Source organism: Belonocnema kinseyi, chromosome 7 (assembly GCF_010883055.1).
Source record: "Belonocnema kinseyi isolate 2016_QV_RU_SX_M_011 chromosome 7, B_treatae_v1, whole genome shotgun sequence".
NCBI classification, from domain to species: Eukaryota; Metazoa; Arthropoda; class Insecta; order Hymenoptera; family Cynipidae; genus Belonocnema; species Belonocnema kinseyi.
Genome location: NC_046663.1, coordinates 136,122,516 through 136,136,215, shown reverse-complemented (window position 1 = coordinate 136,136,215; position 13,700 = coordinate 136,122,516). Strand labels below are relative to the sequence as shown.

At 34.3% G+C, this 13,700-nt stretch overlaps 1 protein-coding gene across 3 annotated transcripts in view; it reads left to right on the top strand.

Moving 5' to 3' along the window:
- LOC117177563 (rho guanine nucleotide exchange factor 2) overlaps positions 1-13,700 on the top strand; it is a 422,353-nt gene that overhangs the window by 333,776 nt on the left and 74,877 nt on the right. For all 3 annotated transcript variants that reach the window (XM_033368379.1, XM_033368377.1, XM_033368380.1), the window contains 3 exons: positions 2,901-3,453; positions 3,544-3,773; positions 4,028-4,572. In XM_033368379.1, the coding sequence (XP_033224270.1) occupies positions 2,901-3,453; positions 3,544-3,773; positions 4,028-4,572 (1,328 nt within the window). The remainder of the gene's footprint in view (positions 1-2,900; positions 3,454-3,543; positions 3,774-4,027; positions 4,573-13,700) is intronic.

Below are 13,700 nucleotides of genomic sequence, written 5' to 3'. Positions count from 1 at the left end.
CATATCAACATCTGTCCCGCATATTCACATCATATTTAAGGTCGAAAACGCCCATTTCGCAGTTGCTGGTGTTAGGATGCACAATATTCCTATGGAAGAAAGGCAACTTGTCCAGCCTAGAGAATTACAAGCCAATAAATTGTTTGAGCACGTTATATAAGATCTTTACAGCTGTTCTAAATAAGTGGATTGTTTGTATAATTAAGCCTTTGTGGAGAGAGATGTACAAACAACATAGCGCAAAGACGCAATAGCCCATCAGCGCGCCCTGTTGATAGCCTGGATTGACTACCGGAAAACTTTCGATTCAACCTCTAACTAGAGTTATCATCATTTACTATCTCATCTGTAAATTATCGTGTGATCTTCTGCTTATTTACATCAAACTTTTGCCTCTATCTGTCGCACTACGCACTTCTCTTGGGCACCTTTGTAGCAGCATTAATTATCGCGAGCATAAGGTCACTTATGAATTTTATATGGATGATCTGAAGTTCTATGCTTATGGTTCAAGCAATCTTTGACTTTGTATACACTTTTGTATGGACTTTGGATTGAATAAGTGTGCCAAGATTAATCTGAAACGAGGAGAGGTTACTGGGATTCCCGAGGACCCTGAACTTGTAGAATTCTACTTAGTTTGTGAATTCTTCTGAATTCTCTGAATTCTTCTGAATATGTCTGAATTTCTTTAAATCTCTGAATGGTTTTAATATTGTTTGTTTTAAGAGAATTTGAACTCTCTTAAAACCTTTAGAACACACCATGTCTTATTTTGAATTTCTGCAAGTCTTGTGTACCCTCTGGATTCTACTCAATTCTCTGAATACTTCTCATTTGTCTGAATGCTTATAAATTCTATAAACTCTTTTAAATTTCCTCAAAACTTTTAAATTCTATTAATTCTTTTTTATTCTGGTAATTCTTTGAAACAATCTAAACTCTTTTGAACTTTGTGAATTCGTTTAAAGTCTGTGAATTCTTCTGCATTCTCTAAATTCTTCTTAATTCTTGAAATCCTTCTTAACACTCTGAATTATTCTGGATCCATTCCATTCTATAAATTCTTCTCAATTTTTTGAATTGTAACATTTTCTAAACTCTTTAAACTGTTCTGATTTTGTTCAATTCTCCCTATATCACTGAATTAAAAAAATATTTCTTAATTATTTTGAAATATTAAAAACCCTTCGAGTCATTTGGACTCGAATATTTTTAAGAACTCACAGAGTGCAAAAGAATTCACAATGGTCAAAACAATTGACAAAATTTAAAATAATTCAGTAATTAAAAAATAAATAAAATACAAAAGAATAAAAAAATTAGAAATATTTCAAAGAATTAAAAAAATTCAGAACAATCAAAGTTTTGCAATTTAGAAGAATTCAGAGGATTCAGAAGAATTCCCATGGTGCAAAAGAATTGACAGAGTTAAAAAGAATTCACTGAATTCGAAAAATTTATATAATTAAACAAAAATTCAGAGAATGCACAATAATTAATAGAAAATAAAATATTTCAGAGAAGTTGAAAGTTATTAGGGAATTCAGAATAATTTAAGAGAGTTCAGAGAATACAAAAGACTTGAAGAAATTTTGAGAAATTACAATTACAAATTAATAATACAAAAGAATTCAACTAATTCAAATATTTTAGAGAATTGAAAAGAATTTAGAAAATTCAAATGAATTCAGAGAATTCAAAAGTTATTAGATCATTCAGAATAATTCAGGAAAGTTAAGAGAATATAAAAGACTTTGCTGAATAGAGAACAATTCATTATGTATTGTAAACATTTCAAGGAATAACAAAAAGTTCAAAATAATAATTCAGAATTCAGAAACTTTTTATACAATTCAGAGAATTCAGAAGAATGCAGAGAATTCGGGAGAATTCAGAGAATTATGAAGAATTCAGAGAATTACGAATAATTCAGAGAATTAAGAAGAATTTAACATATGCAGGAGAATTCAGAGACTTAAGAAGAATTTAGAAAGTGCAAAAGAACTCACAGACTTCAGAAAAATTCACAATGTACAAAGAATTCACAGGCTTTAGATAAATGCACAAAATTTAAAACAATGCAAATAAGTTAAAAGAGATCCGAGAATTTGAAAGATTTTAGACAATTTAGAATTAAAAAAAAAATTTAATTCAGAAAATCAAAAAAAAAATAAATAAAAAAATAAAAAGTATGCACGCTGAATTGTAAATGTTTCAAGAGAATTAAAAAAAATTTCAAAAGAATTCGAAGGAGCAAAATTCTAAGAATTCATTTGGATTCTAATAATTCATCTGAATTCTACAGCATTCGGCTGAATTCTACAGAATTCATAACACTTTTATGAAACATTTTCTTAAAAGAATCCAACGTTTATTCTGAAGGAAAAGATATTTTCTAAGATTTAATATCTCGTCGCTTAGTTGCCGTGTGAAGTTGTATCCTTGACATTCACAACCTCCTACAAATTTGAAATAACAGGGCCCCAGCTCATTAATTATTAACTTTACAACAATTCTTCAGTATTATTTTCGACTCCATTTTTTATGAGAAATCCAAAATACAAAAATGTACCTTGAGATCCGGGACTATCGTGTCCTGTTTCACAAACTCGTGTTCGTCGTGTGTCTTGATGACACCAAACGACCCAAGAATGACACACACAAATATCTGGTTCATAACCTCGAAGCCATGCACAAGTGCAAAAAATGCAGAGGCTCTTGCGAAATGGATGCAGAGAGTTGTCATTCTTGGGTCGGTTGATGTCCTCAAGATAGACGATGAACACGAGTTTGTGAAAGAAAACCCTATAGTCCAATAAATACAACATTTTTGTTAAAAATTTGAATTCGAAAAATTCAAAAGAGTATTGCAAACTGTAATTACTATCAATTTGCAGTGGTAACGAGGAATTTGATTTTGGTGAAGACGCTCGACAATTTACTGTGGATAACCTGGAAGATTTAGATCCTGAATTGGGTCTAGCCGGAGAAGAACCAGATTCATGGAGTGCGGCTATAGGTCGTAATATAGCGCTACGTCTAGTTGGTAATTGTGAACGAGAAGTAAAGAGACAAGAGCACATTTACGAATTTGTGTTAACTGAGAAGCATCATTGCTTGGTACTACTCGCCATGGATAAGATATTTGTCGAAGGCCTTCGTCATCATTTTCAAATGACGACCACAGTCATAGATCGCATGTTTCCTAGGTTACGCGACCTAATAGAAATTCATTTACGGTTTTTACTGAAGTTGCGAAGACGACAGAATACGAATGCTGTTGTACCAACTATCGCTGATATCCTAATCGATCAATTTTCGAGTGAGAATGCCTTTCGTATGAAAAGCACATATGGAGATTTCTGCAGTCGTCACAGGGATGCCGTCGAGGCATATAAATATTATCTGAGGGAGGATACGCGGTTCGCACGCTTTGTTCGTCATTGTGAGGTGTGTTATACAACCAGTTCCTTGTTTTGTTCTTTAATCACAATGTACCTTTACTGATCAAAAAAAATGTTTCTTTTCTAATTTTTGCAGGCGAATCCTTTACTTAAGAAAAAAGGTATTCCTGAGTGTATCCTCTTCGTCACGCAACGTCTTACAAAGTATCCTCTGCTCGTTGAGCCACTAATTAAGACTGGTGTGGCACCTGAAGAAGCTGATAGTCTTAGAAAAGCTCTGAGCCTTGTTAAAGTGATTTTGGCAGATGTCGATTCCTGTGTCGCTGACAAAGAACGAGAGGATAGAAAATTAGAGATTTATAATAGGTGTGTCCATTTAAAATTAATTGTAACTTATGCGATTTCGCAATTATTCTATGTGCTGAAATAACGTGTCTGATATAGTTGGGAGAGTACGAAATTACGTAAAATTATTTGAATTTTAGAGGTTGACCTTAAATCGATACAGTGGAGTTCTTTTCCATGTTTAGTGAAAAATCTCATCTGATCATCAATCTTTACCAACTCCGATGATAATAAAGATTACCTTGTGACTTAATAATAACTTTTTATTTTTATAGGATAGATGCCAAATCATATGCAATATACCGTGATCTAAAATTCAAAAAGTCCGATATTTTGGCATCGAATCGAAGTTTACAGTTCGAAGGGACAGCGTACTTAATGCAAGGGAGAGGAAAAATGGCCCCAGTTGTTGTTGTAGTTCTTTCAGATGTGTTGTTTTTTCTGGCTGAAACCAGAGATCAGAAATATGCCTTTTTTGTGCCTGACAATAAAGCCGGTGTCGTTTCTCTACAAAGATTGCTGGTCCGTGAAAAGGCCGGGCAAGAATCTAGAGGAATTTACCTTATAAGTAGTAATCCATCGGAACCCGAAATGTTTGAACTGAAGGTTCAAAAGCCCAAAGACAAACATCTTTGGATTCAATCAATCCGCTCAGCAGTAGAGCTATGTCCTCAAGATCAGGATAATCGAACTGACACGTCTGCTGACAACTTCAATGGCAGAAATATGACGATTGTACGTTCCTCTTCTATATCAATGTTACCTTCTGAGGAAAAACTCGTTGCCCAAGCTAAGGAATCAGATATTAAAAATATAATTGGTACGTACTATTTTAATTTTAGTACATGATAGCGTGACCAGTGAGCATCTATATTCGGTACTGGAGGACTTGGCTGTATTCCTGTGTGCCGTTCTAGGTCCGCGGGACTCATTTACTAAATGCGACGTAAAATTATGTGCTGATTACAAAAACGTCGGGTGGTCTCACTGAAAAAATATGGGAGAGGTTCGAGATATATGCGTTTTGTAAATGAATGCAATAGTCATAAATTTGGTTTTTTTGAAATTTAAAATATAGCATCGGCCACGAAACCGACTTACAAAAAGAAATTTCCCTCATAATCTTTGGTTCAGTCGATTATAACTTAAAAAATTTAATACAATATTTTTGATAAATTCAATCAATTAAAAAAAACGTCTATTGAAGAATTTAAAAAAATCAAAGCGAGAATGAAAAGCTGTTTTTCTTTATAGAAAGTCATTTTATCAACAAATTTCTAAAGATAAAAACACTTCTTTTCGGGTCTACTTCAAATTTCTTGCAGAAAATTGTATTCCAATGTTTATATTGCATAAGGGTGTGCAAAAAAAAAGACCGATGCGTGGGTCAGGTTTGCGGGTCGTCGGGTTAACGGCTTAATTCGCAGACCCGTAAGCAAACTTGACAACCCGCAATCAAACCGTATTTACAAATTATACAATAATTATTAGTTAAACATCAATTAAATAATTTTTACTTGATTCGGTTGACGTTACGCATTTTTAGAAGCTCTTATTTGACTTACTCTGTGGGGATGTGTGTATGTCAGGGTCAAATTTTGCATTCCAATTTTGACATACTTTCGCATACACAATCGACATTTATGCACTATGGAATTCCAGACTTTGGAGCTCATACCATTTTTTTAATGCAAGTTTTTTGGTCTTAGTCGGAAAAAATGACGACAGAGGGACGGACTTACACCTGAACGAAACTACAAGGGTTTTAATCCGAGGCTAGACAAACCGTAAAAAAGGTTTTAGTTTAGTCAATTTAATATTCTCGAAGCTTTACAGGTTTTTAAGTTAATTGTAAGTTTATTGCAGGTACCGGGTTCTGCGGGATGAATTCCGGTTGTCGGGTTAAATGCGGATTCTGCAGGTTTGCCTGCTGCATGTGGTCTTGTCGGGTTGAGTACGGGTCTATCTGCGCTTCCAGTGGGCGAATAGTGAATTTTGTTTAACGCTTATTTATGGCAAAAAAAGGTATGTTATGATTAGACAGGATATGTTTTAAATAAAGTGAATACAATATTACATGCGTAAACTTTAAATTGACATTACCTGCATTTACTTACAGCGATCAGAGCAAACAATAGAAACTGAATATAAACTCGAAATAATGACAGATCGGACTGGCATGTTTATTATACTTTCGATTGAGTATTCTTTACAAATAAATGTTTTGTGGTTTTCTATGTTCATTACTGACAGTGTCGGCAGTAATAATTTAAAGTGTTGATTATCATCAGAATAACTTAAAATTGATTTTAGGGGCCATTTGTAAATCAGATCCAGATATAGAGCAATTTCGCAAATAGAGAGAATTTAAAAAAAATAGAATGAAAATTCCTGCATACCATTTCTCTTCTAGATTTATTACTTATATACTCCTATCGCCTGCAAGTCTTTTAGTTATTTTAGTTGTATATGAAACCAAATTTTTAGATGAGGTCCAGAGAAAACATTTTTGAAAATGAGAAAATTCCTGAAAAGATTATTAATTAAAATTCGGCCTAGTTAATTACTTCGAGATTTTTATTCATACACCGATACCATCAAAATTGCTTAAAATTGATTTTAGGGACTGATCATATGCCAATTTGGAAATCAGATCCAGATATAGCAATTTCGAAAATAGAATAATTAAAAAAAATTGGAATGAGAATTCCTGCCTAAAATTTCTCTTCTAGATTTATTACTGATATACTACTATCCTCACCAAGTCTCTTATTTATTTTAGTGGTTGAAGAAACGAAATTTTAAGATGAGGTCTAGAGAAACCATTTTTGAAACTGAAAAAAATTCCTAGAAAGGTTATTCAATAAAATTCGGGATAGTTAAATTGCTTCGAGATTTTTTTTTGATTCACCGACGTAATAAAAATTACTTAAAATTTATTTTAGGTGCTGATAAAATGCCAATTTGAAAATCAGATCCAGATAAAGCAATTTCAAAAATAGAACATTTTTTAAAAAATTGGAATGAAAATTCCTGCCTAAAAATTCTCTTCTAGATTTATTACTCATACACTCCTATCCTCAGCAAGTCTATAATTTATTTAAGTGGTTGATCAAACCAAATTTTCAGAGGAGGTCCAGAGAAAAGTTTTTCGAAAATGAAGAAATTCCTAAAAAGATTATTAATTAAAATTCGGGCTAGTTGATTTGTTGCGAAAATTTTTATTCATACAGCGATACCATCAAAATTATTTAAAATTGATTCCCGGGGCTGATCAAATGCCAATTTGGAAATCAGATCCAGATATAGCAATTTCGAAAATAGAATAATTATAAAAAAATGGATTGAAAATTCCTGCCTAAAATGTCTCTGCTCGATTTATTACTATCACAATCCAATCCTCAGCGAGTCTCTAATTTATTTTAGTGGTTGATCAAACCAAATTTTGTGATGAGGTCCAGCGAAAAGGTTTTCGAAAACGAAAAAATGCCTAAAAACTTTATTAATTAAAATTCGGGTTAGTTAAATTGTTTCGAGATTTTTATTCATACACCGATATCATCAAAATTATTTAAAGTTGATTTTAGGGATTGATCAAATGCCAATATGGAAATCAGATCCAGATATAACAATCTCGGAAATATAATAATAAAAGAGAATTGGAATGAAAATCCCTCCCTAAAATGTCTCTGCTCGATTTATTACTATCACAATCCAATCCTCAGCGAGTCTCTAATTTATTTTAGTGGTTGATCAAACCAAATTTTGTGATGAGGTCCAGCGAAAAGGTTTTCGAAAACGAAAAAATGCCTAAAAACTTTATTAATTAAAATTCGGGTTCGTTAAATTGGTTCGAGATTTTTATTCATACACCGATATCATCAAAATTATTTAAAGTTGATTTTAGGGATTGATCAAATGCCAATATGGAAATCAGATCCAGATATAACAATCTCGGAAATATAATAATAAAAGAAAATTGGAATGAAAATCCCTGTATAAAATTTCTCTGCTCGATTTATTACTATCACAATCCAATCCTCAGCGAGTCTCTAATTTATTTTAGTGGTTGATCAAACCAAATTTTGTGATGAGGTCCAGCGAAAAGGTTATCGAAAACGAAAAAATGCCTAAAAACTTTATTAATTAAAATTCGGGTTCGTTAAATTGGTTCGAGATTTTTATTCATACACCGATACCATCAAAATTATTTAAAGTTGATTTTAGGGATTGATCAAATGCCAATATGGAAATCAGATCCAGATATAACAATCTCGGAAATATAATAATAAAAGAAAATTGGAATGAAAATCTCTGTATAAAATTTCTCTTCTAGATTTATTACTCATACACTCCTATCATCAGCGAGTCTGTAATTTATTTTAATGGTTGATCAAAGCAAATTTTTGGGTGAGGTCCAGAGATAAGGTTTTTGGAAATGAAAAAATTCCTATAAGCTTTGTTAATTAAAATCCGGGCTAGTTAAATTGCTTCGAATTTTTTTTTTTTATACACGGATACCATCAAAATGACTTAAAGTTGATTTCAGGGGCTGATCTATATTTTTGTTAAAATCTCTTGTTTATCTTGAGTTCGTTTGGTGACATACAGACCAGATATCATGTATTTAATTAGTTTATAATATTATGATGCTCAAAATGACCATGGGTTTGATGGAAAAATGATAGTGGTGATGCGAGCGATTTCGAGAATAATTAGATAATAAGGAAAAACGTGGATTTATAGTGTTTATTTATTTAAAAAGAGGGTGATAATACCCTTAGTTGCAAAACAACACTTAAAAAGTATAATGAAATGTTGGACAACTTTATTCAATTCTTGTAGATTTTTACAGTCGAGGGGGGGGGGGGGTGAGTTGAGAAATTTGTTAGTTTGAGATGAATAATAATATAAATAATAATCCCGGTCGGTTGTACGTCGGGGTGCGGTGGCAGTTTCTTGTGGCCTCACCCGAGAACACAACATCTCTCATTGAATTTTTTGCATATCGGGTAAATAGGTACAATTTACTTTATTTTCAGGCACTTTTGAAAAAAACAGAGATTCTCCATTTTGGAGGAAAATTTTTAAGAAAAACTGGTTATCTTTATGTCTGGTTCGGGGCTTTCATTTTGTGTCTTGTTTCGTTGTTCCTCCTTGAAAATTCTTCTTTTTTCTTGTTTGCCGCTGTCCCTGCATCTGAACCAACTTTCCTGGCTGGATGTAGTAGGGTGAGGAGTGACGGATTTGTTTGTCTTATCCCTCCTGTTTTCTGCAAGCTCCACCCTCTTCTCTTGACTGTGAGCCAATTTTTTAAATTGGATATAGTGGGGTGAGGTGTGATGATTTCGGTTGTTTGTTTCGTATCTAAGGCATGGGCTGACTCACAATGCCTTACTGATGAGTCCTAAGTGAGTTGGCCCAGGACGAAACACTTTCTCTTTTCATGCGGTTCATACTCCTTTGTAGTGATGTCTGCAGAAGATTGCTTTCTCTCTAATGCTTGATTTTCTTAATTGCTTACTTACTTGTTCTTTTGCGACTGCTTTTGATTGTTCTTGAAGGTGTTTGAGGATCAGTGATGGTTGGTCACTGATCAGTTTCTCGCTCGATTTGCATACTTGTCATGCTTTCTGCCTATAACGCACAAAGCGCTTCGTGCTCCGTAAGCTGGGTTCCTTTCTGTGGGTGGTCTGCGACATAGGTTTGGAGGTTGATGGTTGGTTGTTGGTCTAACTTTAGCTCGATTTGCGTACTTGTCAGTCGTTCTGCTTATAACGCTCAGAGCGCTTCGCGCACCGCGAGTTAGGTCCTCCTTTGTCGGTATTATGTGGGTTATTTTCTTAAGTGTTTTTGTATTCTGAAATTTGAGGGGTGATAGTCAATAGTTAATGGGTTTCTCACTCGATTTGCATATCTTGTCCAGCTGGAGCCTACTTGCACGGACCGCTTTGCGCATTAGGTTCTTCTTTGTCGGTATTCTGTGGGTTATTTTCTTAAGTAATTTTGTATTCTGAAATTTGAAGGGTGATAGTTAGTAGTTGGTGGGATTTTCACTCGATATACATATCTTGTCCAGCTGGAGCCTGCTTGCACGGAGCGCTTCGCGCACCGCAAGTTAGGTCCTTCTTTGTCGGTATTATGTGGGTTATCTTCTTAAGTAATTTTGTATTCTGAAATTTGAAGGGTGATAATTGGTGGTTAAAGGGTCTTTTTCACTCGATTTTCATATTTTGTCCAGCTGGAACCTACTTGCACGGAGCGCTTCGCGCACCGTGAATTTGTTTCTCATAGTTTTCTCATTCTTGCTATTAGGAATCTTTGGTGATGGGTGGCCCTTGGCGCTGTGGTGATGTTTTTTATTAGTAATTTTAGAACAAGTTTTATAACATTTTGCTTGTGCATTTCTCAAGAGAGAAGGGTAAAAGAAGGAAATTTCTGCAATTGATAATTTTTGTGCTGTACTGAGGTTGGTTGTCCATAAGGACCTGAAGGTTTAATTGTAATGCATGGGGTTGGGATCTCCAAAACACCCTTGGGGGTGCAGAGGGAGCCTATGAGATCTGATGCACACATGGTCAAAAAAACAAAGTAGTATACCATAGATAGGACGAGGAGAGGAATGGGGAGAGCTCTGTGAGGAAGGTGGCTGAAGGAGCTTTCTTTTCTGTCTCTTTTCCTCATCTCTTGTATCAAACACGTGTCTCAATGAGCCTACCCAAAAAGTCTTTTGTGCGGATTGGTGTCAGCTGGCAATACCATTTACTCTATTGTTTGAGCATTGCCAGTGAAGATGTTTTAAGATGATTAAACTGATTTGCATCAGTTTAAAAACTTGTTACAATTGAGGTATGCTTACATTAATTCGGTGTAGATCTTATTGCCTGTGCGGCCCCCCGTGCGGATGGCTGATATGAAAAAAACATATATAAGACATAAAAAATCTTGTTTTGTGGGATGTTCGTTCTGCGTTCTTAACTTGTTTGGGTGTAAGATCGATCATCTTCCAAACTATGATTACTCTGAAGTTCTCTTCTCGATTTATTACTGATACACTCCTATCCTCATCGAGTCTCTTATTTATTTTAGTGGTTGATAAAACCAAATTTTGAAATGACGTCCAGAGAAAAGGTTGTCGAGAATGAAAAAATTCCTAAAAATTTTTATTAATTGAAATCTGGACTAGTTAAATTGCTTGGAGTTTTTTTATGCACCGATATCCTAAAAATCACTTAAAATTGATTTTAGGGGCTGATTAAATGCCAATTTGGAAATCAGATCCAGATATAGCCATTTCGAAAATAGAGTAATTAAAAAAAATTGGAATGAAAATTCCTGCCTAAAATTTCTCTTCTAGGTTTATTACTGATACACTCCTATCCTCAGCGAGTCTCTAATTTATTTCAGTGGTTGATCAAATCAAATTTTGAGATGAGGTCCAGAGAAAACATTTTCTAAAATAAAAAGAATCCCTAAAAATTTTAATAATTTAAATTCTGGCAAGTTAAATTGCTTCGAGATATCTTTTTGATACGCCTATAACATCAATATATTTCAGATCATTAATTTTAGGCTGATCAATCCCCAGTGTTGGGATAAGGTTCAGAGATAACGATTTTTCAACAAAGTTGATTGAAATGCCTACTAAATGCCGACTAAATGATTACTGCCGACACTGTCAGTAATAAACATACAAAACCATAAAACATTTCTTTGGTAAAGAATAATCAATCGAATGTATAATAATCATGCCGGGCCGATCTGTCATTATTGCAAGATTATGTTCAGATTGACCTGTTTGACCTAATCGCAGCAAATAAATGTAGGTAATGTCAATTTAAAAGTCAAATCTATTCATAAAATACCTTTTTTATGCTGTAAATAAGCGTCAAACACAATTCACTATTCGCCTACTGCAAACGCAGAATATTAGTACTATATTGTAGTATTTGTCACTCAGCAGCCTTCCCATAAGATTATTGGCACAGAAAAAAATTGACGTTTACTTCTCAGTTCACATGTCTCACTTTATTATTAATTATGATTAAATCTATCATAGTTTCTTTCTTACCTATAAATGTGATCTCTCCTTCCTCATCTTGTTTCATATTTCCTTTACATATAAAACATCCCGTTTCTCCTATCATGTCTAATAACCTCCACCCCTCTCGGTCCGTCTCCCTATGTTTGCAGCTTGTTATATAGGCCTCCTATTCTTCATCCCAAATCCCCCTCCCCCTTTTTCGCAAGTCCAGGCATTCAAGTCCATTCCTATCAAAACAAACTCTTCCTTCTTTCCCTCCATGTATATCATCATTACTCTCCAAACTTTCTCTTATCCTGTTCTTTCATATACACAAACTACCGCTATTTTGACTTCTCCAACCATTCTTTCTACTATTGTTCCATTCTTTTCATTCCTGTCGCCCTCTTTTGCCCCTTTTATTGCTAATTATTTTCGCACCCCCGAGACCATGCCGCCCATTCCTCTCCGTTGAAAGTGTTCCTTTCTTGCTTCTTGCATCGTCCACACATGAGCTTTTGGTAACATCCTTTACATTTATCCATATCCTGTCTCTCTCTATCCATACCATGTGCCCCTTTTTCCTCTCTACCCATGCCCTTTGCTCTATTTGCCATCCCCCTTTCCTCTCCCTCCATGTTAAATCTTCTTCAATTCTTTCCCTTCTTCCTATAAATGTACACAATACTCACTTGTGTATATCCAGTCATCAGGACAAACGATATTATAACATAGATGGCGCAAGTGGCGACGGAATAGATAAAATATATATAGCTACTACTTTTGTCAGGTGCATGGCTACTGCTCTCTTCGTACTACCTTACTCCTTTCTCTGTAAGTAAAATCGTTGCTCTGAGGGTAGGATGTTAAATTATATTATCCGTTGCTCCTCGCAGCAAATCCCTGTCTTAGCAAAGATTTCTCAAAACACCGATAAAGTAGAAGCAGGGATTCTGACATGATTTGCAAAATAACAAATTCCTATAAAATTATAATACTTTTGAAAATCTAATCCTTATTTTATTTGTGCTCATAGTGACAATATTAAAGGTTCGCCGCATAAATTAATTTTATTGCTGATTTTGCAATTCCCTTCCGATAGAAATCTCTAAATATTTTCCAGCGAAATACCCTGGCCAATTTGGGACTGTAAGCAGAGTCGATTTGAAGCAATTTAGTCTCTGAGATAGTCTGAGAGATTTCGGTCCTTTTCAAGGTCCCTTTAGTGGTCCTTTTAAGAGTGGTGCGACGGTAATTATAATGTTCCTTTTGTATTCGTCACGTACCGGGCGGGCAGAGTTATTTACAGTAGTTGGCGGTCGCTAATACGACTCTCCCTTTTTAAATTTCTCTTCAAAGTATTAACACTTTTTTTTTAATTAAAGAATTTTCTCATTATATTTATTTATAATTATTACTTATATATTAATATACAATTTTCTAATTGGATTAAAAACTGTTGTCTTTTTTGGCGTATCTCATTCCATTTACGAGAAACGTCGTATTAATTCCAATTTTAAGCATTTAAAAAAAGTTAGATATCTCAAATCATCGAATCCCGTAGATTCCGAATTTTTATGTTTTAGGCTGTTAACTATGAAATTTAAAAAATCTACTTCTAAATTTTAATCCGAAAGCTTAACAAAGGACCCTTGAGTGTCGGCTACTCTCTTGATATAGCCTCTCTGCTTGTTATTTATGATCGAATTCTCATTTCAATTTCAGCCTCTCTGCTTGTTATTTATTATCGTATTTCTATTTCAATTTCGGAAATGACATTTTAAAGCGCTTAAAACATTTAAAAGAACTACCTGGACCTTTAAATATACGAGGGTGGATTGATAAGTTTCCGGCCTGACCAAGAGATGGCGCTACTAGGCCTACCTTGAGGTGGCGTTCTATAGTACCATCCTTAGATAGCTTGT